The sequence below is a fragment of the Vidua macroura genome, chromosome 1, assembly GCF_024509145.1.
Source record: "Vidua macroura isolate BioBank_ID:100142 chromosome 1, ASM2450914v1, whole genome shotgun sequence".
Classification (NCBI taxonomy): Eukaryota; Metazoa; Chordata; class Aves; order Passeriformes; family Viduidae; genus Vidua; species Vidua macroura.
The window spans coordinates 43,083,771-43,100,212 of NC_071571.1; the positions used below are offsets into that span (position 1 = coordinate 43,083,771).

At 37.0% G+C, this 16,442-nt stretch overlaps 1 protein-coding gene across 4 annotated transcripts in view; it reads left to right on the forward strand.

The window, feature by feature from the left end:
• Positions 1-16,442, forward strand: part of NEK11 (NIMA related kinase 11) — an 81,924-nt gene that overhangs the window by 59,447 nt on the left and 6,035 nt on the right. For all 4 annotated transcript variants that reach the window (XM_053993089.1, XM_053993107.1, XM_053993099.1 and 1 more), the window contains 2 exons: positions 2,366-2,426; positions 8,281-8,377. In XM_053993089.1, coding sequence (XP_053849064.1) covers positions 2,366-2,426; positions 8,281-8,377 — 158 coding nt within the window. The remainder of the gene's footprint in view (positions 1-2,365; positions 2,427-8,280; positions 8,378-16,442) is intronic.

Below are 16,442 nucleotides of genomic sequence, written 5' to 3' on the forward strand. Positions count from 1 at the left end.
GGGAAATCATGAAAGAGAATGACAAACTGTTTTAAAAAACATTGTAATGTGTGATGCTTAACAGAGGTTTCATCTTGAAAAGTTAGTGTGTAATGAAGCTTCCATTGGCTTTGATTTAGCTGAGATGCTGGTGGATGCTCTTTACTGCAGTTCATCACCATGCTCTTAGTGTTTTTTCTCAGTGACCATAATAACAAATTCACCCTCTTCACTATGACAGTCTACTACTGTGATGCAGTAGGTTCCTATTTTCAAATTCCAAGTTGCTTCTGAGATTGTCAAGCCAGACACTCAGCTGACATAAATTATCATAGCTCCAGCAGCTCTGAGTGATCTGTGTGCTGTGACCCCTAAGATGCTCCACTGGATTCCTAACACATGTTTTTGCATGGCTTGTGGCTGTTAGAAATGTAGTTGTTTGTTCCGAATCTGAAATGTGCAAGCATTCACCCACACTGGCTCTTATACATGGGAGTGCCTCTCTTCTGGGCATCTGTCACAGTCCTTTGTACATTCTGTAGGGCTTTGCTTTCTCTGCAAAAAGAAAAAAAAAAAGAGAAAGATTAAAGAAATATATTAAATAAAACAACTAAATCCTCTTCCAGTGCTAAACCCAAGTGGGGAAAAGACAGGAGTGATGAAGAGGTGAAAATATATATTTTGCCTTACAGCATAAAGAGAATAATTCAACTTTGTTGTTATAATTGGAGTATATATGATGTCCTATTGTAAGAAGTCAAATGTTTGGGAATTACAGGCTTTATCCCATTAAAAAAAAAGTTTTAAAAAAGTTTTATTAAAGCAATAGTGTTGTATATGGTTATTTAGTATGTTTTGCCTGTCTGTAGATTTGTGGTTAACTGTTAATGATAATAAAAATAAAAATAATTACAAAGTAATATTAGCAGAAAATCAATATAACATTTTAGTTTTGAATGAAAAATTTAATGACATCTTTTTAATGAAGTCCTAAAGGTTCTTTTTTTTTTTTAGAAGTACAGAGAAATTATATCTGTAATACTGTCTTAATTCAATATTCAGTATGTACTGTGTATATGAACATAATGAATGCATTCTCTAGCATTTCCTGGCTGCAGAACTGGAAACTCTTGTGCTGACCTGATCCAATCAGGACCCCACAGGCTGCTCCAAAAGGGCAAAGAGGCTCCTTTGAACCTATGAGCTTGTGCATTACCTTTTGTAATGTCCAACCAAGAACCTGATTCCTGCCTTGCAAACCTCAGCTAAAGTAGCAGAGCCTGTTTCAAATATAAGCTCATACAACAACTTGGGGTGAAAGAATAGTTAATTTATGCTCATCCATAACAGCTCCCACTTGCACCAGAAGGTCCCTAACCAACTGGAAGTCATTGCCAGCAATTATTGCTGCCCTGTTTAGGTGTGCTGGCAGTTCCTAAGTTAAGAAATTTAGAATGGGCATTTTAGTAAGATCACAGAAGAGTATAAAACAGATTGTCCATTGTAGAAGTGGAGGTCAATAGTGTTTCTTTTTATTCCATTGTTTTCAGTCTCTTAAAGGCGTAGAGCGCTGACTATTTTTTAAATTTTTTAGCAAGGTCTAGATGTTGACTGTCAGTTTTAAATAGTCAAGAAATGCTGTGTTGTAAATATGATATGGCAGCAGCTTCTACACACTCAGAGTCCAAGTTTTTCTTGGACTGTCATAAAATTGTGATGTACTTCCTGGAAAACAATCATTGCTTAATGGCCAGAACTTTAAATTTTATCTGTGTACACAAACAGCATTTCGTATGAAAGATATCACGGCAAAACTGTCAGCCATCTGTTTAGTAGCAGAACACTTGAAATATAAAAATGTTAAAATCTCTTCTTAATTAAAATTTTTTCAATTAGTTGCTGTTACTAGACATGTAAGTAGATGCAATTACATGAAAGATAAGTATTAATTTGTTGTGGACAGCTATCATAAGCATAACAATTTTGGCATAGTTAAAAAGTATATACTTGCCTTTTTCAATGTAATATTGTTTTAGATGTTCCAGGACTAACTGATGATAAAATGCTGGTATATTTTCAGAGACTGCACACCACCCTCCACAGTAAATATATTTCCTTAAATTCCATGCAGAATTCTTCTAAACACTTGTGTTCTGCAAGGAATCTGACTTAAATTGTTGTTTGGTTATTACATCATTCCAAAGCCTGATGTTTTAGGAGAAGAAAACATGGAAAATGTCTTGGGCAATGTAACTTCTTTATAATCTAGTCTTGACACTTACTTGTGTGATATCCTCTATGTTTGTGGGATGGCACCTCTGGGACATGGTGTTTGTGTTTAGGTTTGTGTTCACACTAATGCCATTCCTATTTCATTTATTCACAGGACAGTGATATAGAGGCAATGGTTGAGTATTTGGAGAGTGTCCTGAATAGCAGCTCATTGGGTAAGATGCTGTATCTTCTTTAGATAGCAGCAGTTATTAACAGTCTGTATGCAGCGCTGTCCAACTATTTCTATATTGCAACAAAATAACTCAAAAAATGTGATCACTTTGAAAATTATTTCCTTAATCTACTGCAAAGAGGTATAACTATGCCAAAAGAAAAGGCATAAGTAGTTAAGTGCTTTTGTTGCAAATAATAAAACCATAAAGCATGATAGTTAGAAGAATAGAATATTATAAAAAAAAAAAATTAAAACTTGGCTACTGTCATTTTTTCTCCAGAGGAAAATATTTGAGGATGTGTTAGCTATTTTATAGTTTTTGATCCTGGTAACAATAAGAGAAAATGAATTAAAATATTTAATATTTTAAAAATTATGGTCAAGGTTTGGATAATACTTAATTTATGTAAGAGTATCTCATTACAGGTACAAAGAAAACAGTGAGAATTTAACTTAGTAATTTAATCCTAAAATCTCTGGCAAAAAATTGTCTATAGATTTACAGTTGGAAAACCTGGGTCGTTGTGGTCTACTTAAAAGCTAAAAGGAAAACTTAAGTGAAAGAAGGCTATTTACTGTGGCTGCCATAGTCACTGTCCTCAGAGGCCACTTGGTGGGACTGGGCCAGCAGCAGCCTGAGTGGGAGCTGCATGAAAGGCCAGCTGAGTTCCCAAAGCCTCCCATGGGAACTGCAGCCTCATTTAGTTGCTTCATTTGCACTCATTCAGTTGGGATAAACCTGACTTGGGATTATCTAAAACCACAACACAGGAGACTCCTAGGAAGTCCTGCTTCCAGACGTTCTTCCAGTGCTGAGCTCTGGTTCACCCCTGTTTGTGAGCCTGGATAGATGGGAAGAGAGAGTCAAAGAAGAAGGATGGAAGGGAGTAATCAAAGTTTTTGCCATCATAGTCCTGTAGCCACTGGTCACCTTCTGTGTCCCATGCCAGGAGACCCTCAGGACTGAAGGAAGGAACATTTACATCTAGTTTCTCTTCACATTTACAGAAAACCCCCATCTCCAAATTCTGCACTCATTTATGCATTTGCAGCATCACTGTCTGCAAGGGGTTTACAGAAGTTGAAATAAGAAAAAAAATTGCTCTGTGCTTCGATATCCCTTCATTTAATTAGAGAGGAATTGCCTTGAAGGTTGGTGAGAACAAACAAGAATATTAGCCTAAGACAAACAGTGGTGTTTAAAAAACAATCTCAGTATTAGAAACTCCCTTATCTTAATCTTTTCCATTCAGTATTAGGGACAAGAAGATGTCTTTTTAAAAATTGTAGTATTAAAAAATTGAATTGTACTTTTATCACTAAAAAATTTCCAACCAGTCCGTGCTGAAACTTATAGGCTTTTTCCAAACTAGGTAGTAATTAGGTATGATTTTCTCCAAAGAAATATATGTGATGATAATAAGAGACAAATCTCCAGGTTCCCTTTTATCTTTGTATGCCCAGTATCACTTAGAAAGTTTAAACTTTCGTTATTTTAAGTTCTTCCAATCAAGCTATAAACCTGCAGTTGGGGTCATTTTTATGTGTTTGCTAATGTTCATTTATACCTTGCATATTTTTCACTGGGCTCCAAATACCCATTGCATCAAAATTTTCTGTATATAGTGCATTTACATAGGTTAGATACTTGCTATCTTTTTCACCCTAAAGCTAGTTGTGTCCCCTTCCAGGTCTGCATTTCTTTAACTAACCACTAGCACATTGATTTTACCCATGGTATTGCAAGTACTAGCCAGAGCCTCCCTTTTTGACATCCCATGCCTGCAGTCCTTTACATCTCATCCTTCGTTCCCACTTTTCAAGGCATCTGATGTTGTACCAGCCTGTACTTCTCTATGTTAATTGAATTGTTAGTTATAAATATGTCTTTCTACACAGAATACTACTATCCATCTAGAAAAGCAGGTTGTATGTTACAAGAAAAAGTGGAGATAAAACAAAACATAGTAATTCAAAGAACTGCTGCTATCGCTGAAGCAATTAAATCAAAACTTCTGTCAGGACAAGACAAGATCAGACAAAGCCTGGAGCCTTGCAGACTCAGTTCCAGGTGTGTGGCCTGGTGCAAGCAGTGGCAATACCATATTACTGGGCTACAGAGCTGCAGCAGGATTATAATGGCTGCTCCTGAAAACAGTATGGATTTCATTGTAATAATAGGGCAGTAGAAGCAGGAATCTGGCCAGGACAGAATTTCTTGTGGCATCTTTCATTATTAAAGTATTACAAAAAGATTATGAGTCATTTCAAGTGGTTGTTAGAGAACAACCAAGAAGAAAAACAATAGAACTTTTTTTTATGTCAGCAAAGGTTGTGATAAAAAGGATGCAATAAATATATATTGTTTTTCAACAGGTGGAATTTTTTTTATTATAAACCTCAGTGTTTATAAAAGGACTTGGGATGTAACTGAATTTTCTCCTCAAGAGGTCCCAGAATCACTCCAAGTACGAGAGCTTTCGTGGTACACAATTGCTTTTGTGTTGGCTATAAAGGTCCATGCAGAGTGCATTTGAAATAAGATAGGCCATGCTGATAAACTGAAAAATTGGGAAGATCGCAGAAAAAAAACTGCAGAAGATAAGGGAATTTGAAAAACGCATTTTAAATTTTACTAAATATGCTTGGCATTAAGGAAGAGAAGGTTAGGGGCAGTTGGTATTGTTTATGAATCTGGAAAACACATCTGTTTCTAATCTTTTATATCTTGTACAAAAAGGCATTGTAGGAGCTCATATGTAGCAGTGAAAGGTAAAGAAAAGAAATCTGAAATACAAACAGAAGTTTGTGATTCAGTGGAGATAACAGCTTCACAATACATCATGGCTTATGAAGGGATGCAGTAGTGTGTGTCACCTATTCTTTGGTCATTAGCAGAAATGTTTGTAGGAGTGCCTTTGGACCATAATTTATGAAAACTCTTACCAGATAATGCACCTATGACTAAATTCCTTTCTCTACAGATCCTCAGTGAAAACCTCAAACTGGTGCTCTATCACCTGAGAGGACAAAGGACTTTTGCCCTTTGCCCTATATTGTTTCTGCAATACTGGGTTAGACATTGGGAGACATTGAAATGCATTTAGAAAGCCACCATACCTGGTTTTGAAAAGACAGTGCTCTTGTTGTTTCATTTGATTTTGTTTAATGGATCAAGAATGATATATTGGATAAAAAATGCAAATAATTATCTGGTAACTTTTTGAAGAAGTGTAGCTCCTTGTTCTATGTTGATATGTGGGTACACAAACTGCCTGAAGCTGGGTGCAAAATACATTATTAACCAAGTAACTGTTTCTAAGAAAATGCATTTGATGTAGAAATTGGTATGGTTATGAATCACCCCAGTAAAATTTGTTGAGGTGTGCTGTAGCAGCAAATGTATCAAGCTTTTAGCAGTCGTCGCTGAGAACACATTTTTTTAAATTACTAACCACACCTTTGCAGCATCCTACAATATTCAGTCTGTGCTGCCTTGCAGTAGCCAAAAAATCATATTAAATGGAGAGAAAGATAGAGAGTTTGCATGTAGAGACAAAGTTTTTCTTGGCCAACTGCCAATGTGTAAAGTAGACAAAATATGAATTATTTAGCCAGAAATCCCAGGGAAAACAAAACAAAACTAGCAAGAAGGATGTCTTTAATAAAGAAATGTCAGAGGAGAAGGAAATATTGTAGTAATAAACATACTGAATTCACTAAACAGAAAGAATATGTTGAGCTCTTACAAGAGTGATATATCCTGTAATAATAATAATAATACCAGAATTTATCTGGTACCTGTGGTTAAATATACTCCTTTTTAAGAGACTGCAAGATTTATATTTTCCTTTAGGCCACTGGTGATCAGGGCATCAATTTTTAATTAGTTTCAAAGCACCAAAGCCTTACATCTGGACCTTCATACTGTGCCAGCTGAGAGAGAAGCCCAGTAAGTCATGAGCACTACTTTGCACAGCACCTGGGCTTTCCTCAGAGCTGTCCTGAGGATGGCTGAATTTTCCAGTGCTGCTGAAGGAGTTGAATGCTTGCAGACTCCATGTAAAACATATGAATATGCATGCACGCTCTTATAGTAAACAATCAGGAAATGTTTTTTGCATTAATGGGTGAAATAATTGGTTGCCATTAAGAACTGGGCTTGTCATTTTTCATCTTTCAAACTACATTAATTATACCTGAGTTGTAATACTTGGGCACCAGATAACTCCTAGCCATTAGGTGTAAGATAAGCTAAGAGAATGTTTTTAAATGTGCAATTGTTTGTCCATCCTGCTAACAGAATCAGGAATCCATTTCTTCTGTGCTTCCAAGCTTCTGAATCCAACAGACACTCACTGTGAGAGATTCAGTAGGAATGTGTTCACAATGGAAAGTTTTAATCTCAGTAGTCAAATGGATGTGATCAGGGTCTAGAATCATGTAAGGCATAGGAGCCTAACTGTTGGGAGAGCCTAGGTTACACATTCCAGGGAAGCATTTGGTGTTCTCTGGGGGTGTCTATACCTGCTCATAGAGGGAGGAGAGCTGCAAGCTCCCTCTGGCTGCATGTGATCCCTGTTAATGCAATCCAAACTAAGCCAAACCCCAGCTGAGTCCAAGCTAAAAACCCCTGGTAGGAGGGGAGTGTGTGTTCACTTAGACAAGACATTTTGTTAACATGTTTGACTTTTGGCTTGTTCCTACCCTATGCAAAGCCCTCCCATGCCTGTTCAGAACTTGGGTCCTGTGTGGCACAGCCCACACATTTACACCCTGATACGTCTCCTTTTTTGGGAAGTGAAATCCTAATGCCAAACAATTTGCAAGAAGAGGCTAAAATAGCTGCTTTGTTCAGCTTAACAAATTGAAAGCTGAAATAGGATCTCTTTTTCCAATTATAAAGAAATGAAAGGAGTATGCAAAAGGGAAGGAAAGAACTGTGTAAGCCAAAGGAAAGGACTGGCACAGGAGGAAAATGAGCAGGAACTGCTTGATAAAGACATTTTATCAGGAAATAAGAGGGGAGATTTTAGCCACTTGTTCCCAGTGAGGCTTTGAAATTGTCTTTCAGTGGGAGTAGTCAGAGCAAAAAGTACATAAATTTCTTGGGAAAACCACAGACTTGTATGATGGGATGACTACATGAAATTGCAGCATATTTGAGCTGATAACCCTGACAGTCCTCTGTGAATCAGCACTTCTGTGTTCCTGTGGATGAGTGCTTCAGTGGTATGTGAGCCCTAGGTCCTGAAATATTGCAACAGCTCACAAGGCCTGCAAAGAGAAAGAGTGGGCATGTGTATTTATGCATGTGCATATTTATTACACGTACATATGTATTTACATATACAGGTATGGTTTTATATATATATATATTCATACATAAAAAGAGTACCTTTATCTGAAGGAGAAACTGACGTCATAGATAAATACTTCCAGTTCTCAGTAATGATCAGGCTCAAGGAGAGACTTGCCTGTTAGGAAGAATGTTTTTGCTCTTAAAGATAAGTAAAAAAAAAAAAAGGAAGAAAATGCATATTGTCAAAACAAATCTATTTTTGTTGTATATTTATTCGTCCCAGAACTTCCTCAAGTGATTGTCCTTTCTGTTGTAATTCCTCGTATATTCCTTGTTATTACAATTCTGGTGCCTTTAGGCTATAAACCTACTTGTCCCTCAGAAAGGAGTTGCCCTTAATGTACGTTTAATAATCTAATTAATCTTTAATTAATGTGGCACTGCCTTGTGAGAAGCAGGAATAGTCTTCCTCCTTCTGACTGCCCTTGATTCTGCAATAGAGCTCGGGGGATGAAGGTGAATAAGGTTATGTGTCTGCATTGATTTGTAGGCTCGAGGACTGTCACCGGAGTGTCTCCAGGGGTGCCCCAGGGATTCAGAGATCTCAACAGTACAATGGCTGAGACCAAGCTGAAACGCATGAGGGAGTAAGTAGCATATTTATGTGTTACCAATGTGCAGGCAAAGAACATGGATTTGGAAAACTGCAAAGCACAGCAAATAAAACCCCAAAATCCCATCAACAAAAAGAAGTGGATGGAAAGGTGTTTAGAGACCTGCCTACTTGCCTCCAGAGAGGGTGAAAGTTGACCCTTACTTCTGATTATTTTCTTGTAAGCTGCACAATCACTGTCATCCTTCCAGGATCCAGTTTGCCTTCCCTGCTGTTGGTATCATTCTGAATTTCACTTTCTTTATTAGTACAGCCCATGCCCATATATCACCTGCAGATGTGCACATTACCACCATGTTCACTCCCTTACCCACACTTCATTCTTGCCTGGAATGAAAAGTAAGTGGGTTTGTTTCCCATGGTGATATGATGTTTTAAACCAAATAAAATTGCTGCTGTTGGCTGGGATTTTGAAATGAGACAGCGGAATGTACATGGCAGTTCCCTTTGAAACTCATTGTCTAATTGTTTTCAGCATTGCTGAAATCCCAGCTTAATTTATAAAGGTTTCGGTGTTTTAATAAAATGAAGATCTGTGCTTCCTTTCTAGAATGTACTGGTTAATGTATCTTGAGCCTTTACCTTGACTCAGTAATTTCTGGCCTTCCAAGATTGCTTGGATCCTATTTTAGGTGGTGATCTGATAATCATCGTGATGTGGATTATTTCTGAGCTCAAATATTCTTTGCAATGTTGCAAGATTCAACTGCTCTCAGAATATAAACTCTTTAAAAAAAGGGCAATTTTTTCTCTTGTGTAGGTGGACAGTGCCAATAATGTGGTGAATGTTATTGGAATACAAATAAGTTCAAATAGTAGATGCTAAGAGTTATTTAAGTGAGCTCTCTGAAGAGAATGAATACAATTCCAACAGCATTGATAGCAATCACTGTTTAAAACAAATCACTATGTACTTCAGGAAAATACCAATCACATTTACTCCTGATAGAAGTTATTTGGTTTTATAGTATTTCAAGATTCAGCAGCTCCTGAGGTTTCACATCATGGCTTAGCCTTTACTGTACAATCAGTCCCAGGTCTCACAGCCTTCCACTTGTACTGCTTTCCATTCTCTTTTCATGGAAACTACTTATAAAAATAAATTAATGCATTATGTTGTCCCAGCTACTTACAAGGTGAGATTTTTAGTCAAAATGCCCACTAAACTTAGAGATTTCACCTGGTGTTCTCATGGTTCCTGGATAGAACTTAAAATATTTGGATTTCATGGTCATTTCTTTTAGGGCTGAGGTATGATTGGATCACTTCTTTCAAAATCTGTTTTTCCAGTGATGTTTCATGGATTTCATGGTTTGTTGTGACTCACATTATTGTCCTTTCTCCAAAACATAGCATGACCTTTTCATTTTCTGAATATGTAAAGGTGAGAAAGGACTTCATTGCTTGGAAAGTAAAGTGTTAAGGAACAAGTCAATGAGCACAGTTCCCAGCATGTGTGTAGTCAAGGAGATTCCCTGCAAACTCTGACCCATGGCCAATCTACACACAGGGCAGAGCAGGGTTTTCAGTGGTGAGAAGGAAGCACATCTGGCTATGAATCAGTACATAAAGCCACAGCTTCTCTGCTCATCCTTCAGCAAACTTCATATGATGTGTTTTTTGAATGTCATCCACATAACAGTGCCACATAAGCAAGGCTAATATAATTTAGACTTGTGCTATTCAGTTTTACTTGGATAGGTGCAGAATTTTGTTGGGGGGGGAGGTATCTTCCAGATGACAGCTTCTGATGAAAAAGACAATGTGGGGGATTTGTCTTTGTGAGACAAACTTAGTAGCAGGAGTTCCTAAAAGGAAAGAGAAGAGCAGAGCAGGGGAGATAATGTGGAGGTGCAGTGAAATCTGTTTGAGTGTCGTCACTCTAGAAAGAGGACTATGAAGGTTTGGGATTTGCACCACTTTCAGATGTTAGGAGCAATATGTTTTCAGATGTTAGGAGCTCCTATGTCATGAGCTTCTCATAAAGAAACTTTGTGCCCACGCATTGCAGATGACGTTACTGGAAGAAAGTGTCAGTAGCTCTGATAAAATGGTAGATTCATCTAAAATAAAACAGGGTCTAACAACTAAAGCACTTTTTAGCCATTTCCAATTGACATGTGAATAATGCTGGCCTGCAAACCACTGTAGCAAGGCAGTCCCTTGACAAGATGTTATGTGCTCATTGCTTGAGTTACTGCAGCATGACTCACTAAATGCCTTCTTTGACTTGCTGTGTATCAGAGCATCAATTTAGGAGGTTTCTACAGTATTCTTATGGCAGACTTGACAAGTATACTCATGTGAGAGCAAAGCTGTGCTAAAAATCTTTATGGGAATATAGAAGGAAGCCACTGATATTCTTGAACATGGCAGGTAGGAGTGCTTGGTCTCCTCCTATTTTAAGTGAAAAGAAATGGCTTTTTTATCACTACAACCCCTAAATATTTCCCCTGACTTTTTCTTTCCAATTACCATTGCACTCTCTGTTCCAATTGATTGCAGTCAGCATCAATGTGAATTGCTGTCCTCTCAGTAAAAGTCAGGATAAAATCACTGAATCCAGTGACAACAATTTCTAGTTTGTTATATTTGGTATCTGAATTCATTATGAAGTTTATAAGGGCAGAGATTTAACTTTACCTTTCAAGCTGAGTTAATTGTCTCCACAAAAATTTCCACTTCAGTGCTAAGCATTTCGATATTGGGATCTGCAGCATTGATAAGAAATCTCCATTTTTTGAACTAGCTCCCACTAAGGTTATCGTTATGCACCTTCCCAGCCCTGTGTGCCAGCAGCGACAACTCAACCAAATATAGAAATTGGAGCTGTGAGATTCTTATTCCTCATATTGGGTTTTGAAACTGAGGAATCATGTTAGATGCAGGAAATGGGAGGAGCCATTTCCTGGTATCTTCTGTCCTGGCCACCATCTAATTCTCGTGGTGGTTCCCATCCTTGGTGGTACGTGGTAACTTGGTGCATGCTGAGTCTGAGAAGCATTACTGCCATATACTATCCAGAGCCAAGTTATCTTCATGGACAGATCCATGAAGACAAACGAATGGCTGTTCCACTGATGTTCCCCTATAGAGACTTTCCAACTGTGCATCTCAGAAGAGAACCACACTGTTCTTCAGAAGCAACTCCTCCTCAAGCCAAAGCATTTTTCCCCTGTCAGATTAAATTGTTGTAGCACCTATTAATTTTTTTCCCTCGAGATCCATATAAAAAACTTAGTACAGATCATTTTGTGCTCCTTTGTGGAGATATCCATGAATATCTACAATGAGTCATTTTAATAGCCATGAACTTTAATATGCACTTTAGAATTCAATAAAATGTATGGCAGTAGAAGGAAAAGCCTTTTATGCCCCAAATTTCAAGTAAATTAAAATCCTTTAGCCCAGCAGTAAGCACCTCTTAGTCAGTCCCCAAAGTGTTATGCACAGCAGCATACCACGATCAGGAAAAAGACTTCATCATCCCCTGCTGAGTGTAAGTAAGGCAGTCTTTCAGAAGTCATGAAGAAAAAGCATTGGGTAATATTTTTATTCTGCTCCTGTGAATGCTCATAACACTATTGGTTTAGATTCACGAGCAGTGTGTATATATGCTTCTTGTGCTTGTGATGCTGACATCAAATGCATAGATTATCTTAAAATTTCAGAAATAAAGGTCATTTTGAGGTAATTCAGTAGGCAATGGATGTTCTTTGAGATAAGTAGTCCTAAAATGCTAGAAGTATAGAAGACTTTTTGTACATTTATTTCTGTAATTAAAAAAAAAAAAATATTACAGTAAAGAAAGTGTTTACTTGATGTAGTATTTCAATTTATGCAGAGTGGACCTTTCTGAGCCAACTGAAACTGGTTTTGTTATTGATGTCATTGAGGGCAGCTTTAGTGAAGACAAAAGCAACAAATACAGAAAAGCTAATTGTTTTTTATGAATTTGATTTAAAAACTTATCAGTGACCTTTTGATTGCCATTGACTGTCATGTTGATGGTGCAATGATGTAAACGTGCTTGAGGAATAAGATGTCTTCTCACAGACAAAAGACATATTTGGTAAGGAAGTTTATTGACACTCTGAGCTACCACTTTTTTGCAGGTGAATAGAGTACTCTTGAAGGTATTGATCCTGAAATGTTTCTGAGCATTGAATTTTCTCTTATACACACCAGTGTTCTGTCCAACACTTCATTTTCAGGTAATAATTTCTGTCTGGTGGTCCCAAGGCATCCTACAGCATGACTATAGTTTTCTGCATCTTTTGGGCTAAGCTGAGATTTTATTTACATATCCATCTTTCTTGTCACAGTTTCTCACACCTCATTTTTAAAGGCCAGTCTCAAATGAGTCCACTGAGTTCATTATGGAAAAAAATTAAACATCTTAGTCCATGAGTTTCTCTTTCTTTTACTGAAAATCCATTTTAAGATAATTGCACTATCTATACTTTTCAATATTTTCCAGACCCAAATTTGAAGAAAGTATTTTGGGTTTGCTGTTTGCTTTACAAGCAAGTGAGAGTACAGGAAATCCAGTAGGAACACTGAAAGATTGAATTCTGCCTGTGTGTGGCCAAGCTGGAATATTGGTTCTTGGCTTCTGTCAGGGAGGAGTGAGTGCTCCTGGCTCAGGAGTCATTGCTGTCCCCAGGCAACGACTGAAAGAGAAAGTGGGAATGGGTAAATCCTGTGCTTCTCCTGCCTAAGAAGAAATGAAGGTCAGTGAGACAGTGTCTGCTGCTCAGAAGAATAGGAGTCCTCTGCAGCAGAAGCAGCAGGAACCCCTCAAGGCTGAAGTTAGAGGTCATGGTCTAATTCCTCAGGCATTTTCCGTGGGTCTTCATTCAGCTTCTTCCCACTGTCCATATTCCTCCCCTTCCCATGACAAAAATGGGCTGCTTCTGTTGTTGGCACTTTGTCTCTTATGCTGCTACTCTCCATCCTGCATCTGAGGATGGGAAGAGCATGTCACCTGCCAACACCATGATTTCAGCAGTTCTTAGCAGTTTTACATTTGTTAGGGTGCACTTTGAAATGAATAGTGAGAACAAACTTGGTAGTTAGAGTGAGTGAATATTGGAGCAGAATTAAAGTTCGATGCATTTTTTTGGGATGCTCATCTTTTTGCACATGACTTGATGCTCACCATTTTGCACATGACTTGAATTACTATTGCCTCACATTACTATTACCTCAGGTCATAACAACGTGTAGTATTTTGTGAATTTGCTTAGATATGTAAAGAAAACACAGATTTGTTTCAGCTTCTCTGCTGAACTGTATGTCATAGATCCATGAGTCATTCTGTTATTCTGAATTTTTAAGGACTTCTTTTTTTAAGTGGACATTAACACTATGATTGCTTCAGCACTATAGAGAGTTTTTATTCACTTTGAAAATTGCATTTCAGTAGCAAAACAACTAAAATTTTAAGTATAGACTCATTCATTTGAAAATGTCAAGGGGCCCCAAACACTCAAAACATTCAGAGACTTACACTTCTTTTTGTTTTGCACACAAAGCATAGCTTGCCTAGTTTCTTGTGCTGTGCACATATAATGCATAGATTGAGCTGTTCAGATTTCCAGCACCTTGGTTTTGTCAATAGTTTGCAAATGCAAAAACACTTTCACACAGCATTAATTATATAGTCTGGTTTCAATATGGAACCACTCGAATTATTTTGTCAGTGTTTACTAGAAGTAGCATTGCAACCTTGGGAAGTTTACTTGAGAGAAATGTAGGTAGGGAATTTTCCAAGGGGTTGGACGCAGGAATGACCAGAGCTCTCTTTTGAAAGATATTAAATGCTTGCATTTTAGGGAAAAAATTAGGTACTAGACTTCTATCTATGTCTTTAAATGCCTAAACAGCTCTGTGAAGCTTGTCTTATTTTGATGCAGACCTAGAAGAAACTGAATACGTAAATCTTTCTAGGCCTTTCTGAAAATCATAGATCTACTGTCCGTAGTTGGTAATTGCTTTCCTTTCTTTCTCTATAGAGTGGTGTCACCATGAAATTGTATGGCTCTGCCAAAATGTGAATTTGCCTTAGTCCTGTTTTGTGTTAGGAACTTCTTAAAGAGCTAAAGATGTGAAAAGAGACCTGAAAGAAGCTGTGGACTTAATCCACCTAGCTTTAAGGCCCCATTGGGAGGATATAGATATGAACTAAGCCTAAATGGTTGATGTTTGAAAAACTGTTTGCATAAAACCTTAGGCAAATAGGTTTGAGAGCCTTTTTGTGTATATGTTAGTGTCTATTTTTATGTATATGTATATATACAGTTAAATATTTGCCATAATTGGATATCTCACATTCCACATCAGTTAGATTTTTTTTTTTTTTTAGCTTTTAAAATGTCTTTTTGTGTCTTTTTGATTCGATTGTTTAAGAGTATTTTTACTTTTACTGTAACCTTGTATGGGTCTTTAGCATAGCTCAGAGCTTGAATGCTGCTTCACCTCCCTCTGTGGCTGTACAGTGCTCAAGCCCAGCTGGAAATTTTGTGAGTAAATTACTGTGGTGTTTGTGATATTTCTATCAAGAATCGTCTATCTCCATACCAACTGATTTCATTAATTTCTGCAATGAAGCACCTTTGAAGCATTGGCAGACCTTTTAATGAGACTCACTTATTGCTAACTCAGAAATGCATTGTTTTATGTAGTAGCACTTAATAGAGTATGGCTAAAGACAATGCTTGGATTGAGGAAAAATATATATATAGTAATAGTATTCTGATTGTTTCATTGAAATGCATAAGTACCTTTTCCTTTCTCTAACAGGTAAATTGTTGGTTTTAAATTTTTCATTTTGGTATGAAATCCTATGTCAGGAGAGACCCCCTACCACTATTAAGCCATGTAAAAGGAAATCAGCATTAACACTCTATTACCACACAGGTGAACAAAGCAGAATGCAGTTCTAGTCTTAAATCTCACAAGATCTGCATACAATTATTTACTTTTCAGAGGTAACTATTGTATCCTCAAATGCCCACATTCAAGAAGTAGCTATGTATTGTGCTACTCTTCAGAGACACCCATCTAAAACAAATACATTGATAAACAAAGCAAATAGCATCAGGTATGTGTTAAGTGTGCCAGGAATTCCTTCTTGATCTTGATCAGTGATGCTGAAGGAATTAAACTGATGACTTTTCAAAGATTCTCTGGATGACATGGCACTGTTAAAAATCAGAATGTTGTTTAAAATAATTATAGAAAAACTAGGAAATCTCAGACTGTGTATAAAGCTCAGGGAAGTGTAATTCTCAGGTAATTCTTCATGGCCACAGTGAAACAGTGTAATTATCACTCACCCTACCTCATGAAGAATAGTTCTATAGAAGGAAATATATTTTCACTCTTATTTTTAGTATTGGTAGTAAATTTCTTAATATAGGAAGACTTTAAAATTGCAGTGTTCAGGTTTGATTTAAATGACCGTTTTGTTGTAATTTTTTTCCTTTTGTGGGAAAAACGAAAAAAAATACATTTTCTCTTATGATAAATCATCTTCTAAATTCATAGTAACTAGAATTCAACTAGCAGCTCTAAATTCTAATTAACACTTCTTCCAAGAGCAGATGTTGGCTTCAATTCCTATTATATAAATTCATTTATCTCTGAATATGAGGTGCATGGAGAATATTATTGTTGATATTTCTTCACCTGTGTGTCTACATCTTTTAATAATAAGATCCTTCTTAACTCATGGGAAAACATGTCTTAAATATGCTTTAGATTTTGCATGTCTCTGAAGTATTACATCAGAGAGTTTTGTTTGCAATCAAATTAAGGTGCTTTAATTCAAGAATTACAGAGTAACTAAGGATGAATTAGGAAAATTATCATTGTATTTTCAAGTGCAGAAATTTTCCTTCAGTAGTAATATGAGAATAGTCAAAGTCCATTGAGGCTTGAAGGTGAAGGTGGGGGCTAATAGTAGTAATTTATATTTCTTTTCTTACTAGCTTTTATATAGTAATACTTTCCACTGCCTTTTTTATTTTTATAAG